Source organism: Canis lupus, chromosome X, assembly GCF_003254725.2.
Source record: "Canis lupus dingo isolate Sandy chromosome X, ASM325472v2, whole genome shotgun sequence".
Lineage (NCBI taxonomy): Eukaryota > Metazoa > Chordata > Mammalia > Carnivora > Canidae > Canis > Canis lupus.
The window spans coordinates 92,831,750-92,847,005 of record NC_064281.1 but is presented as its reverse complement, the minus strand read 5'-3'; the positions used below and the strand labels follow the sequence as shown (position 1 = coordinate 92,847,005).

Here is a 15,256-nt window from a genome sequence, read left to right as displayed (position 1 = left end):
AACAATTTAGCTATGCTAAAATCAAATACAGCAATAAGGATGGAAATGGTTTGCTGGAGACTTTTTAGCATATAATAAGTGTAGACGTTTTAGCTATCAACATGCTTTATGGGGAAATAGATCTTTCCTAGCTTGAAATTCATCTCAAAATTTATTGAGGCGAAAACTGACTTGGGGGTTGAGGGTGCATCCAGAGGACCAATAGGTTAGATTCATGATTTGGGGGAAACATTGGCTTTTTGTAATTAGCATAAGCTATATTTCAGGTCCTTACTGCAGGATATTTTTACCTTGATAGGCTCAGTCAGTACTTATTGAGAGACTGAGATGTATTCTACAAGATTAGGAATGATAGGAGATGGAGGACAAGTAATAGATGCAGTCTCCCCAACCATGGCACCTGTGATGGATGACATTCATATAAAAGGCACACTCCTTGGGGCTGTGACATAGATAAGATCATCTGTTGGTAAGGGAGAATTTTGGAATTCAGATGAGTGGCGGACATTATCAAAAGGGAATCTTGAATCCATATATATCAATCATTCACAGACTCAGTTCCTTTTTTTTATTAGCTAACGAATTATCAGCTGTATACCATAATTTACCATGACACAGCAGTTTGTTGTGAAGTTACAGTTGAAAACTGCTGTTTTAGAGCTTGTGACGATACAGGAGTCAGGATTTACAGGCACAACAGGCATAAAATAGCTGAATAATTTCAGATAGTATAAAATACACAGGAGGGTGGGGGTATGCACATGTATGATTGCTCCTCGAGGCTTTTACAGGTAAGGAAATCTTGGTGGAGAAATTGGCTGCTGAAAAATGGGTTAGCTTATCAGTCCAGGTTCTTAATTGTAAGCACCAGAGATAAAATCTGATTGATTTTTAAGCAGAAAAGGGGAACTTACTAGAAAGGTATCAGAGCTTCTGCGTAGGCTTCCCACCATTCCGCTCCTAGATATACTCCCAATGGAGACACATCCACATGTGTTTGCCAATGTGCCTGTTTGTAATAGGACCACACTGGAAACTATCCACATGCCATATATGATCTCCCATAGATCAGTAGAGTAGATTTAGCTTGTGAAAACTCTTTGATCTGTATGCTTAAGGTCAGATGCACTTTTCCCTTCCGTGTGTTAGTGTATACTTTTCTGTATATAAGTTGCACATCAATAAAATTGTACTGTATGAAAAAATGTGTTATCAGGTAACACAATTACCAGAGCTCCAGGCTGATGTATCTCAAGCCTGGTCCCAGTTTCCCCAGTCACGCCACTGAACCACACTAACACCACCAAGCATTAAACTGCAGTTCAAGCACTACTGGCCACTGCCACCAGCCTGCTGGCTGGCCTTGTGGCCCGAGTCCTTGATCCCACTGTAGTGACTTCCACCTGAGGGTGACAGTTCCATTCCTGGCTCCATTCCGCTGCCCTCCTATCTAAAATCTGGGGTGGATGCCTCTGTTAGGTGAAGCCTACCACAAGTGCCCACCCTTGCTGCAAGGGAGGTTGGGAAAGCGAGTAGCTGACATTTTCAGCTTTTACCCTGATATCTGCCAGAAATTATTAGGGAAAGGCAGGGTCAGTGGCATGGGGCAGAGGGTGTTGGTGTTTCAGATTTGGGGGCAGCCAAAAAGAGAAGGAAGTCCTTCCTGAAGTGAACATTTAAGTCAGTAGAAAAAAAGTAAATTTCAAATGTTAGGGACAGTAGACGCCTAAGGGTAGAGGTTGAGTAGAGCATGGCATTTGGGTCCAGTGGAACTAGTTTAACCAGATTAAAGGGTGTGTTCTGGGAAAATGGTTTGAGAGAAGTTGAAGGAATAGGGTGGGATGAGATGAAGGATTGCTTTGAAAGTCAGGTGGTAGAGTTTAAATTTAATATGGGAGTTGGGGAGCTAATAAAAGTATCTGAACAAGTGTCCTGATAGGAAGAGATATTTAAGGACCATTAATCAGGGAGCATTTCTAGGGACAGCTAGGAGGCGTCTGTAGTAATTTAGGGGTAGGGTGGTAGGTTGGGAATGGAAATAAAAGGCAAAGGTTGGATTTAAGAGAGGCCTCGAAGGGGAAAAAAATCAATAGGACTTCATGAAGGGAATGGAGTGGAAGCTTCATTCCCAAACTTTTGAGCCTGACTGACTCTACTTGGTCCTGCCTTTCCTTTAGAGCTTAGAGACGCCAAGAAGAGGACTGATGTAGAGGAAGTAGATGAGTGAATTTTAGTGTTGCAGTTGTTGAGTTTGAGGTGATAGAGACTGAGTGAAAGTGGTCCCTGGGCCGTGGGGAGAGGTGGAGGGAAGGAAGCTCTGTGGAAGGAATAGCTCTCACCGGGAGAAAGGCTGGGAAGGCACTGGAATGGAAAGTGCTGGAGCCCTCAGGGCACTTCTCAGTTCTCATTTTTTAGGTTGGTAGCTGGCCGATCTTGAATTTAATGAAGTGGTAAATTTGAACTGCAACTTGTGCCTTCTGCTTCGTGGGGTTTGAGGTCTCCCACGCGGGCACATGCTGCTGCCATTACCGCTTTACACCATTTTCTTTCTGTTGCATCAGTGTCTTTGGCAAGTAAATGAATAACACTCGCAAGGCTTTTCTCGGTTATTTCTAGCAGTTTTGAATCCTTTGGCTACAAGGAGGATATGTTAAAGCTAGGGACTTTAAATGAGACAGAGAGAGAATATATAAAAAGCAGGCCTCCAGGGATGCCTGAGTGGCTCAGTGGCTGAGCGTCAGCCTTTGACTCAGGTCATGATCCTGAGGCAGAGGATCACGACCTGAGGCTTCTCCCTCTGCCTATGTCTCTGCCTCTCTCTCTGTCTCTCACATGAATAAATAAATAAAATCTTAAAAAAAAAACCAGGCCTCCAATTGATTGGAAAAATTAGGAGCCAGAGTTCTCAGTCCTACTGCAAGGGTAGCCTTGGGTCAGGGGTGACAGCTCCTCCCTTCCACAGTGTACTGAGCAAAGACCGGCTATGAAACCTACTTAAGCCTCACGAGGTCAAGTCTTAACCAATATGTTTAGGCACTCAGTAACCACAAGCTTTAGCATAATACTCAGGCTTGAGAGGTAGCTTGGTCTCTGGAGCATCACGACGATCGGCTTTTGTGTACAACTTGAAAGCTGTTGCTGAGGGACGCCTTCTTGGTATTCCTCTTAGGACTTTATGCTCTACGGTCTATAGCATGTCCTTACTTGTAGATGGTGCTGGATTGCTCAGATATCATTAAAGGATATACATCTGTCTTAACAGGAAACAGCTTGCCCCTTGGGTAATGTGTGAGACAGTGAAGAAAATCCTTAAATGGTTGCCTGTCATTTATGCTGCTGCTGTGTTTGCTGGCACATAGTACTTTGAGTCCTTGGGCTCTTCGGTGTAATGGCAGTGTCCCTGTGTTTAGCCTAGTGTAGATCAGAGCCAAGTTAGCTCAAAAGTCCCAAGGCTTTTTTGTCCCCATAAGGTTTCTCTGCCCCTGAAGAGGTAGCAGGTTGAGAACAGAGGAAGTTGACTTTGAGTCCATGTCAAAAGGTTCATCAGCCTTCCTAATCAGTTGGATTTTAAAGTAAAACAGAGTGATGAATGTCACATCTATAAAAAATTAACCTTTTGCTTATGGACCTAACAACCTTTGAAATGAAACTCTGTTCTTTTGGTCACATGGTACAGATGCTTACAAAGAGCGATCCCACATCTTCACCTCAGAATAAAATAGTTTGCCAAGACATCCGTGTGTCATAGGTCGCGTAGCTTGTGGCAGGATTGAAAGCAACAAGACCATAGAATACCTGATCTATCATTATTTTGGCAGGGGAAGTTCCACTGGCTGGTTTGAGAGAGACAGGTTTGTTTTTTTGGTTTTTAGTTTTGATTTTTAAAAGAAATTTATTTAAAATCAATTAACATATTGGGTATTATTAGTTTCAGGGGTAGAATTTAGTGATTCATCAGTTGCCTATCACACCCAGTGCTCATTCCATCACCCAGTTACCCCATATCCCATCCCCCTCCCCTCCAGCAGCCCTCAGTTTGTTTCCTACAGTTGTTTCTTTTTAAGATTTTATTGATTTATTCATGAGGGACACAGAGAAGCAGAGACACAGGCAGAGGGAGAAGCATTTCCCCGCGGGGAGTCTGATGTAGGACTCGATCCCAGGGCCCAGGGATCACCACATGAGCTGAAGGCAGATGCTCAGCTTCTGAGCCACCCACGTGTCCCTGTTTCCTACAGTTATAAGTCTCTTATGGTTTGTCTCCCTCTCTGATTTTGTCTTATTTTCTTCCTCTCTCCCTTCCCCTATGTTCATCTGTTTTGTTTCTTAAATTCCACATATGAGTGAAATCATATGATAATTGTCTTTCTCTGACTGACTTATTTCACTCAGCATAATACCTTCTAGTTCCATCCTTATTGCAAATGAGAGAGACAGTTTAACACCTCTCCCAAGCTCCCCCTTAAACCCATTTACCTTAAAAACAAAAGTCCCAACAGCAAACTATAATTTCCTAAAACAAAACTGGCAAGGTGCAGACGAATGTGGATATGACTATTAGGAGGCAAACGGCAAATGTCACTGGTCTGTGCCATTGCATAAGCATCCTAGGTCAGGTAGCCATTCCTTCTGGAAGGAGTAATGCTAACTTTATCAATAGGATTCTACTTAAAATACAAAGAAAAACCATCACCAAGATACCATATATATTCAAAGTATTTTGTTTCATTTTAAAGCTGGTTAAACTTCAGTGGTGGATAGAGTTTGTTTTTATTTTAGATATGTTTTTGTGGTACAATTTTACAGTCTTACTCTTTTTAATCTAGGAGCTGTCTCATCTTATGCATTGGAAGTTAACGTGACAGACTCAGAAAAAGCCACTTGCCTTTATGCAAAATGGCAGATGAATTTCACAATACAGTATAACACTACAAGCAAAAATTTTGTAAGTGTTTTCCTTTTCCTTTGAGTTTTATAGTAGGAACTCAGTTCTACCCTTTATCCTTTGTATATATTTATGTAAATGAGATTTCATGTTAACTGACTTGCTTAACACTTAAATTCTGTGGGTTTTTAAAAAACATATATACTTGAAGGTATTCTGTTTAGTGTTGGAAGGAATATTTTATTTCATAGGTCCTTTGAGTTCTTGCAGTTGATTAAGGGCAAGTGATCCGAAGACTGTGGCGTTCAGGTCTAACTACATCTGTAAATGCTTTAACATGTACTAACATCAGAGCTTTCCCATTTTTAATAGTTTGCTGTTAAAATCTCCTTTTTGGGAGGGGGTGTCCTCTCAATCCTTTTGCCTTCTTATTTTCTTTTATTTAAGGTCCTGCCTGCTTATAACCTGATTTAAAAACAAATCAAGAACAGAAGTTCAGGCCACTTTCCCTTTTCCTTTTAGACATACATGAATTTGTCCAGAGGACTGGTATATAGGTGAAAAATCTGGGACTGGTTTACACAATAGGCCAGGCAAAGGGCAACCTGGCCATGGGGGCTCATGTGATGGAGATTAAATTGGCACATCCTGTATAAATGCTTGGTGCTCATTACTGTGTGTGTTACTTACCCCAAACTTCTTTTTGTTTTAGAAAACTGCAACCATTTCAGACTTTAGCACTGCAACCTATAATGGAAGCGTTTGTGGGAATGACCAGAACAATCCCAAAATAGTGGTGCAATTCGGATCTGGTTTTTCCTGGATTGTAAATTTTACGAAGAAGGAATCGGCTTACTTAATTGACAGCATCTCATTTTCCTACAACCTCAGTGATAATGCAACATTTCCTGATGCTAAAGAAAAAGGTAAATTTAAGAATTAAATTTATGTTCTCATGCTCTTTTTTAAACAAAGATTTAATTTATTTGAGAGAGTGAGAGGACAGAGGGAAAGGGCAGAGGGAGAGAGAAGAAGACCCAAGCAGACTCCCCGCTGAGCCCATGGAGCCCAACATGGGGCTCAATATCATGACCTGAGATCATGACCGGAGCTGAAACCAAGAGTCAGATACTCAACCAACCATGCCACCCAGGTGCCCCTCTTTTGTTCTATGTTAATAATAAAAATGTAGGTAATTTAAAAATCATCTGTATGCATGTCTGTCTTTCTAACTAGAATGGAAAGTTCATGTCTTTGTATTTCTCACCCCTACCCCATGTATAGCAGTGTTCAACACAGTGATGATACTTGCTGTCATTGTTTGAGTGCTTTACTTTGTACTATGGAGTACCCAAAGTGTGTGTCTAGCTGCATCTTAGTCCATAACAGCAAGCCTGGGAAGTAGATATTATTTCTACTTTACAGGTAAAGGGAATGAGGCTTGATCAAATTAAATGACTTTTCCTAGAGGTCAAATAGCCAGCAAGTGGGCGAGCTGGAGTTTGAACTAAAGTCTGTTAAGCTACAGAGTTCGTGCACTTCACTATTATTATTTATTTCATCCAGTAGCGGGTATCAACAAATGTTGAATGAATGAGAAAATCCTTTACTGATAGCTATTTTAAGCCTGTACACGGAGGATCCCTGGGTGGCTCAGCAGTTGAACACCTGCCTTCAGCCCAGGGGCGTGATCCTGGAGTCCCGGGATCGAGTCCCACATTAGGCTCCCTGCATGGAGCCTGCTTCTCCCTCTGCCTGTGTCTCTGCCTCTCTCTCTCTCTTTCTCTCTCTGTGTGTCTCTCATGAATAAATAAATAAAATCTTTAAAAAAATTAAGTCTGTACACGTTCAGTAACCGTAGATCAGCAGAAACTTCATCTTCAATCTTTTTACTATTTATTTATTTATTTATTTAGATTTTATTTATTCATGAGAGACACAGAGAGAGAGGCAGAGACATAGGCAGAGGGAGGAGAAGCAGGCTCCATGCAAAGGGCTCAATCCTGGGACTCTGGGATCATGCCCTAAGCCAAAGGCAGATGCTCAACCACTGAGCCACCCACGCGTCCCTCTTTTTACCATTTAGATAGGATTTGGACTGAAGAGTAAATGATTAAAGGCAAAATGACTGAAGTCAACATTTGTTGCTATTTTGAGACAATTTCACGTAAAATCAAACTTGGAAAAGCATCAGCAATAAGGCGTTCTTGTCCATCTTAGAGCTGAAACATGTACTAGATTTTTTTTTTAGTACTAAAATTTTGAAGGTGCACAGATAGTGGAGATTTCAATTTTATCCAGCATATAATTCTCCTTTCTTTCCCTTCTCTTTTGATTTGGGTTAACATGGGGTTTGTAGTAGCTTAGCATTTTTCACAGGTAGATAGTATTTCATTCTTACCCCAGAAACACAGGCAGATTGGCTTCGGTTGCAAGACCTGGGATAAATGACTCATTTGGATGTATGGATATCCAAAGATATGTATGTCCAGAACCCAGAAGTGAATGAGCTCATGTAAAACTTGGTGGGTAATGTGGACTCAGACTTGGAAATCAATCCTAGCTTTCTCTTTCCTAACCTCTTAGTTTGAGAGGATAACTAAAGCAAGTCCGTTATGGGTTACTTTCTATATTTAGCCTTGTGCCCTGCATTGTCTTCTAGAATTAGTATAGGATTTGCTCCCTCACCTTCAAGTGAGGAGTTTTAAAACTAGTTTGGGAGACAAAGCAAATTTGGCTTTCTAGGTGAGATGCCAAAGTAGAAAGCATTGAGAGCAGTGTGATTTGTTTGTGGTTCTGTTTGGGGAGTAGCAACATGAGAGAGGCCATAGACACCACCCCCCCTCAGGGTACAGAGTCAATTTTGCAGATGCTGTATATTTCCCGAGCCCATCTGTTTGCACCTGATCCAAATGTGTCCTCGCAAGTGGTCTGTTTGGCAGCAGAGAGAAGGGAGAGGTCAGTGTGTGTGGAAGGAGTGAGAGATCTTGGTGTCAAGAAAGATGTTGAAGCTCGGCTAATGGTCTAATTTGAGTCAAGCGGAGAATTGGAGCAGAGGATTTCCAGCAGGGGGAAGCATAGTACTGGCAGCAGTAGCTGGAGAGCTACCTGATTCAAATAGAGGCTGTGCATGTAGCAGAAGGAAAATCAAGTTGGCTGGGCCTGGTGGGTCTAAATTATAGGGAGCCTTGGGAGCCAGGGAGAGGCATTTAACTTGATGGGGTAGGCACTGGGGAACCATTTTAGGTTTTTCAGTAGGAACATGACCTAACAAAAGCAAAGACAGTAGTTTGTAAAGAATGTTCTGTAGGATTAATTTGGAAGTGAGGAGACTGCAGGCAGAGATGCCAGCTTTAAGAGGCTGTTCTAGTAACCAAGGGATGATGTAATTGAGTGCCTAGGTCAAGGGGGTGGTAGTAAAAGGACAAATCTGACAGATTTGAATGGAAAAACTATGGACTCTAACAGTTAGCTTCCCTCCTTTTTATTTTATTTTATTTTTTTTATTTTATTTTTTTTTCCTTTTTATTTTAAACAAGGGGAGGATGCAATTTTTTTTTATTACTAGCATCTATGTAATAAGATATGTGAAGCTATTTGGAATTTAACATGGTCTCCTTAAATGGATTGCTGTTTTTGAAATAATTTAGTGTTTTATTTTTAGGCGTCTGAGAATTGAAGCAACTTTGAAGTTGCTGTTTTCTTAAAATTTTTTCATGATTAAAATACAGAAAAGTACAGAGAAGAATATGATAGATATACCTGTATCAGTTACCCAGAGTTTATAAATGCCGTTTTTTCATATTTGCCTCATCTTTTTATTTATTTAGAGAAGTAAAAGCTTAAGATACATTTGAGGTTTCCTTTGTACTCACTCCCCAGAGCCATCTTCCTCTCTGCCTCCCCAGAGGCAGCCACTCTTAGGAATTTCCTATCCACCTGTTTACCTTTGACTAATATGTACATGTTCATGAATAATACATTGTTTAAAAAATTATCATTTCATAGTATAACTCCAGTGTGTCTATAGATTGTTTTTGAGGTCTGTCTATATAAGACAGTTCAGATATCTATTCGCTTAATGTTAACAGTGAGAAACGGTTTTGGGGAAAAATGTTCTTCTAGTATGTTGGTTTAAAAATTGTATTTTTCCTTTGGCCATTAGGGGGTGCCAAGACAGCATTAATTGGCTGCCTTGCTGCATGATGGAGAGGCCCTGAAGGCAGCCTCTATTAAGGACCTTGCATACCTTTCTTGCTGCTTCTCCAAAAGAAACTAAGCCATTTGGGTGGATAATTGTGATCCTAGTCTTGAAGCATCCCCACAGGCATTATAATAAAACTCCGTATGGGATGGCTGTAACTTATTTCTTTAACACTTTCATATTCTGAAGATTTCCTGAAATGGAACAGTCTTTAAATGCTATCCAGGAAGGAGTTCCGAAAGCTCATTATAGTAATTGTAACTGCCTCTGAAATAGTAGCACAAAAATAAGAATTTACTCTGAAGTCCCTGATGAATCCATCTTTCTTCCTCCTTTGGTCACAAAGTCCTGTTGATTGGACCTTAGCTATGTTTTCAGTGTGGCCTCTTTGCTCTCTATTACCTTAATTTAGGCAAACCCCTCACCTTTTACCTTAACCAGAGCAGCAGCCTTTTAACTACTTCCCGTCTTTTTAATTTTTTAAGTTTTTTACTTCCCATCTTAAATGACTTTCCTTTAGAGTCTTTTCCCCTGCCTGGCCCCTACAATTTTGCCATCTCCCTTATAATAAATTATATGTGTGTTATTTATTTCCAGCTTTAAAAACTGAAGCTAACTTTTCACGACTAACAAAATAAAACCTGACCTGCCCTCAGCTTCTCCAGTTTGCTTCAACATGTGGCCACCTGCAGCTCGTCTTTCCTTCCTGACCCCCGTCACATCTTTCCTCTTTCTCCTTGTGTTTCGGCCCCAGTGAATTTGTCATTTCCTGAACATGCCATGTCCATTGTCACTTAAGGATGGGGTGAGGCAGGCAGGACGAGAAGAAGATCTACAAATAGAGTTATGTGATCGCTTTTCTCCTACCTTGGAAACAGCTGGTGTTAATCTTGTTTTATAGGAATTTTGACTGTCCATGACCTCGTGGGATTCAGAATTCCTTTGAACAACATCTTTAGATGCAATAGTTTATCAACTTTAGAAAAGAATGGTGTTGTCCAGTACTATTGGGATGTTCACGTACAAGCTTTTGTCCAGAATGGTACAGTGAGCACTAAAGGTGAGTACTTAAAGTATATATATTTGGACCTGAATTTAAGATTAGAGTATACTAGCCGGCTTTGATTGAAATTGTTAAAAAAAAAAAGAAATTGTTATCCGAAAGCATTTCTATACTAAGACTTGTTTGTAGCTTACGCTGGACTATAACATTTTTGTGAATAACAACAGTCTTGTTCTTGCAGAACTTGCAATTATAAGTTGATGATGTGCATGTTGTGCGATGGGTGGTTTTGTTTTTTTTGTGTGTGTGTGGTTTTTTTTTTTTTTTACACAAATGCTGGACCTGTAGTGTTTTCAGCTGATTAAACCTAATCTTTGAACAAATCCTCAAATAGCTTGATCATCAGCACTTTAGCTTTTGACGATCCAAGACCTTGGCTCAGGAATGAGGTTTTTGTGTTCACATCTTGAATTGTATAAACTGTTTTTATCACTTCTATGTGACTTTATTGAAGTATCATAATTCTCATTTACCAGCTCTGAAAAACGACCAACACTTCCTAAGAAGAGGTTGAAATGCCTCCGATTTGTTGTAGGGGTGATACAAATAAAAGGTTCATTTGTATTCACACCCTTTAGTGATTTTTTTAAAGGATTTTTATTTATTCATAGAGACACAGAGAGAGAGAGTCAGAGACACAGGCAGAGGGAGAAGCAGGCTCCATGCAGGGAGCCTGACATGGGACTCCATCCCAGGACTCCAGTCACGCCCTGGGCTGAAGGTGGCGCTAAACTGCTGAGCCACCCAGGCTGCCCCCCCTTTAATGATTTTTTTAAAGATTTTATTTATTCATAGAGACACAGAGAGAGAGGCAGAGACACAGACAGAGGGAGAAGCAGGCTTCATGCAGGGAGCCTGATGTGGGACCGGATCCCGAGCCTCCAGGATCACACCCCAGGCTGCAGGCGGTGCTAAACCACTGCGCCACCAGGGCTGCCCCCCTTTAATGATTTTTAAACTTTTTTTCTGGTAAATCCTCTCCATCCTTATAGTGGTTGTGTGTGTGAAAGAAGAGGGGAGGCATAGGTAGGGGTGAAATGTTTTCTTACTTAAATTTCTTATTTTCACATCAGAGGCAGGTGACATTCTTTATTCTTTGGGCATAAAGGGACCTCGGGGTCTGAAGAAATGAGTGTGTGGTAAATAAAGTATAAAGTAGATAAAGCATTTGTATGCAGTGTCTGGTGTGTCATAACTCTTACAGATTGTTGGCATCTGAAGCTGCAGTTTAGGAATGAACTTCTGCCTCATTCCCTTAATAAAACCTTTTGGACTTCTATTGTAAGAAATAGTTTGCTCTTCCCTGGGCTTATGGATTAAGAAAAAGGCCAGTTAGTTTATTTTGTCTTTCGTTTGTTTCTTTAGAGTTTCTGTGTGAAAAAGATAAAACTTCAACCACTGTGGTGCCCACCATCTCCACCACCACACCATCCCCTACTACAACACCCACTCCAAAGGAAAAACCAGAGGTGGGATCCTACTCGGTTAATAATAGCAATGGTACTTGTCTTCTGGCTACCATGGGGCTGCAGCTGAACATCACTCACAATAAGGTATAGTGGTCTGTTTTTATTGATAGGTTCTTCTCGTATCTCCTGTCAAATATGGTATATCCTACCTCTGGCCCAAGAGTAGTGTTATTAGACTGATTCTGCCTTAAAGATTTTTTGAAATTTATTTATTTGAGAGAAAGAGAGAGGGAGCATGTGTGCATGAGCAGGGGGAAGGGCAGAGAAGCAGACTCCTCGCTGAGCCGGAGCCCAACACGGGGCCTCAATCCTAGGACCCTCATGACCTGAGCTGAAGGCAGACGCTTAACCAACTGAGCCACCTAAGCACCACTAGACTGATTGTGTATGTATGTATTTATTTATTATTTTAAAGATTTTATTTATTCATGAGAGACAGAGAGAGGCAGAGACAGGCAGAGACATAGGCAGAGGGAGAAGCAGGCTCCCTCTGGGGAGCCCAATGCAAGACTTGATCCTGGGATCGCGACCTGAGTCCAAGGCAGACACTCATCTGCTGAGCCACCCAGGTGTCCCCTGATTCTGTTTTAAATGGAGGTTTGATGTTGACTTGTTGAGGTCTGATTAATTTGGAGTTACTGTAACCACGAAGAGTTAATGTCACTGTCAAGGTGTTGTCTTGGCCAGCAGGAAACCTAGCCCTTTCAAGGACTCTTTGGGGTTTAGATTCAATTTACCATCAATAGATTGGAGTACAGTCGATTTTTAATTCTAGTCAGTTTAAAATATAACTCCTCATTTGTATCTGAAACACAGTGTAGGTTGATGTGCTGGGAAAGCACAGCTGTTTCTCCAGCTCCACGATGACTCAGATGGTAGAAATGCTCAAGTAGGGGAGGGCACTTCTGGTTGCAGTGTTCCACAGAGGCTACAGGGGGCGTGCTGACCAACAAATCCCATTTCCAGAGTCTTGCGACTTAAACAAGCTAGACAGATGGCTCTTGTGCTCCATAAAAATGTGTCTTCATTTGACTCATTATTGAGGAAGCTTCTCTCTTGTTTTTCTTTTTTTTTTTTTAAGTTGTCGGAGTCATAGCTTGATGGCTTGGGCCAACTTCGTTTGAAAGTAAGACACCATAAACTTAAGTATTCAGACAACAGGATTTCTTTTGCTACACTGAGGTTGCTTATTAGGGTATAAAGGTTTTGCCGTGGACTCATATGGTTGAGCTGTACCTTTCTCCCTCTTCTCCGCTAAAGGTAGCTTCGGTTATTAACATCAACCCCAATACAACTGACTTCACTGGGAGCTGCCAGCCACAGACTGCCCTGCTTAGACTGAACAGCAGCAACATAAAGTACCTTGACTTTGTCTTTGCTGTGGTGAGTAACAGATTTCTTTAAGATTAGGTCCATTTTGCTTTGAAACATCTGAAAGTCTAAATGGCTCTGTGGGGGGGGGTGTGGGGGGGTGGGTGTCTGTAGAGCATGTTTAGCCCTATTTTCCATTTCAGCACTACTTAATTATAAAGTGTAGTCCATTGATCCCACTTAATCCCTCAGAGTCACCTCAGTGGTCTATGAGCTGGACTTTTGTATTCATGTTCATGATCATCAAAAGTCACTATTCTTCCATTATATATACTTCAGGGTAGGAGCAAGAATTAGCCCACACCAAAAAAAAAAAAAAAAAAAAAAAAAAAACCTCTCTCATGTATCCCATATAGAAATATTTAATAATAAAGTAGAAATATTTATGTATATTATAAAAGATAAAAAGTAATTTCCAGAATATTTTTCTCTGTTATTGGTTAGGAAACTTGTGTTTGTGTATTCTAATATTTGAGGTTTTTTTTTTGGAGGCTATGCTGTTTGTCATAGCATCAGTAATAATAATAGTTAACATTTATTGAGTACATGCCATCTATAAGGCTCTGTGTAAGTACTTAACATGCATAAGTTCATTAAATCAGGATAGTTTATAATGGCAGCATTCGAGTTTTTGTTCATGCTTGTATCAAGGGCTGAACACTAAACAGAAGGCTTAGTATACGTGCTCTACTTCTTGCTAGCATAAATTCATCCCTGAGGACTTTTATTTCTACCTTCTCAGAAGCAGTTAGTACCCTCACAATTTTTGAGGGGGCTGTGTGGGAAAGAGGGCACAGGTGTGAGTGAGGGAAAATCTTAAACTGTCAGCAGTTCTCCAACTAAGACTGATTGTTTAGGTAGATTGATTAACAAATAGTTCTGCTTTTAAATCAGATGACTCTACTAGGGATGGGGAAACACTCTCAACATCTGATACATAAAAATTTAGGTATGTGGTATTTGTTTCAATTCTGAACTTGGTATCTTTAGTCTAAAGCCTTTTTTCTCTATGGAATATATGTAGCGAAATTGAGGGTTATATTGGGCAATTATATTTCAGAAAGGTTTGTAAGAGTCTTCCCTTCACCAGTGTGGAAATCATTCCTCTGTTACAGTATGTATATGACCAGAGGATGAGTATTAAAAATGTCTGCTCAGGCTCGTCCTCTTCAATGTGGTAGGAGCAGGCCTCCCCAGACATATTCTCTTTTAAAGTCATCTCATCGGGATTGTACTATAAATAAGAATGAAGAGGGATCCCTGGGTGGCGCAGCGGTTTGGCACCTGCCTTTGGCCCAGGGCGCGATCCTGGAGACCCGGGATCGAATCCCACATTGGGCTCCCGGTGCATGGAGCCTGCTTCTCCCTCTGCCTGTGTCTCTGCGCGCGCCTCTCTCTCTCTCTCTCTCTCTCTCTCTCATTAAAAAAAAATAAGAATGAAGAAAGGAAGATTCTAGATTCCTTCTCTTTGGAATGATTGAGTTTGGTCTTTCTAGCTGTGGTCAGGTCCTAAAAGAAACATGATTTCTTTTGACTCTTATTGGGAAATATTTAATAATTACAATATTTAATTTCCCCAACAGACTATTTTAGAATGCAGTTCAAAACAGTGACATTTTAATTGCACTACAGGCACTTTGAAGAGTCAAGAAACCCTTGTAAAACCACCAGACTTCACTGCGGCCCATCTTTAACCCTGTCCCAATAGACCCTTTTAAGGAGAATTTATTGAATTTCAGTGTGCCGTGTACAGGATACCATGGTGGGATTCAAAGAAGAAGGCCTGTTTTGATAAGGAGCCCACGGTTTAGTGGTAAAGATTGAAATACACAAATAATGGCCATTTTGGGGAAGGCCTTGAATGCTATGCTAAGGCTTTTGAGCCGGATCCTGTGGGCAATTAGAGTGGTGTGGAAGTTGCATTCTAGGTTGGATGAGTGATAGACCAGAAGAAAACACAAAGTCTGTGGGAGTATAGAAGAGGCAGTGGTTAATTCTGGGTGGAGGAGAGTCAGGAAGGTTTAACGGAAGAGATGACATTTGAGCTGGACTTTCAAGGATGGGTCAGATTTGTACCCATGGAGCTAAGGGGAGTAAGCGGAAAAGGACAGGTTATTTCTGGACAAAGGAACACAGTCAAGACCAGCTAGGAGAATGAGGCATGTGGCATGTTTAGCAAAAAAGACGTTATGGAAAAGCAGTAGGGATAAATTGTGGGGAGCCTTGAATGCTGAGCCGAGACATGGCCTCAGGGAAGGAGAGAT

General features: G+C 41.0%; 1 protein-coding gene across 3 annotated transcripts in view; it reads left to right on the top strand.

Annotated features, from left to right (window-relative positions):
* The window catches only part of LAMP2 (lysosomal associated membrane protein 2), a 37,521-nt gene that overhangs the window by 6,196 nt on the left and 16,069 nt on the right, over positions 1 to 15,256 (top strand). For all 3 annotated transcript variants that reach the window (XM_025431209.3, XM_025431211.3, XM_025431210.3), the window contains exons 2-6: positions 4,827 to 4,945; positions 5,598 to 5,811; positions 9,991 to 10,149; positions 11,518 to 11,705; positions 12,882 to 13,004. In XM_025431209.3, coding sequence (XP_025286994.1) covers positions 4,827 to 4,945; positions 5,598 to 5,811; positions 9,991 to 10,149; positions 11,518 to 11,705; positions 12,882 to 13,004 — 803 coding nt within the window. The remainder of the gene's footprint in view (positions 1 to 4,826; positions 4,946 to 5,597; positions 5,812 to 9,990; positions 10,150 to 11,517; positions 11,706 to 12,881; positions 13,005 to 15,256) is intronic.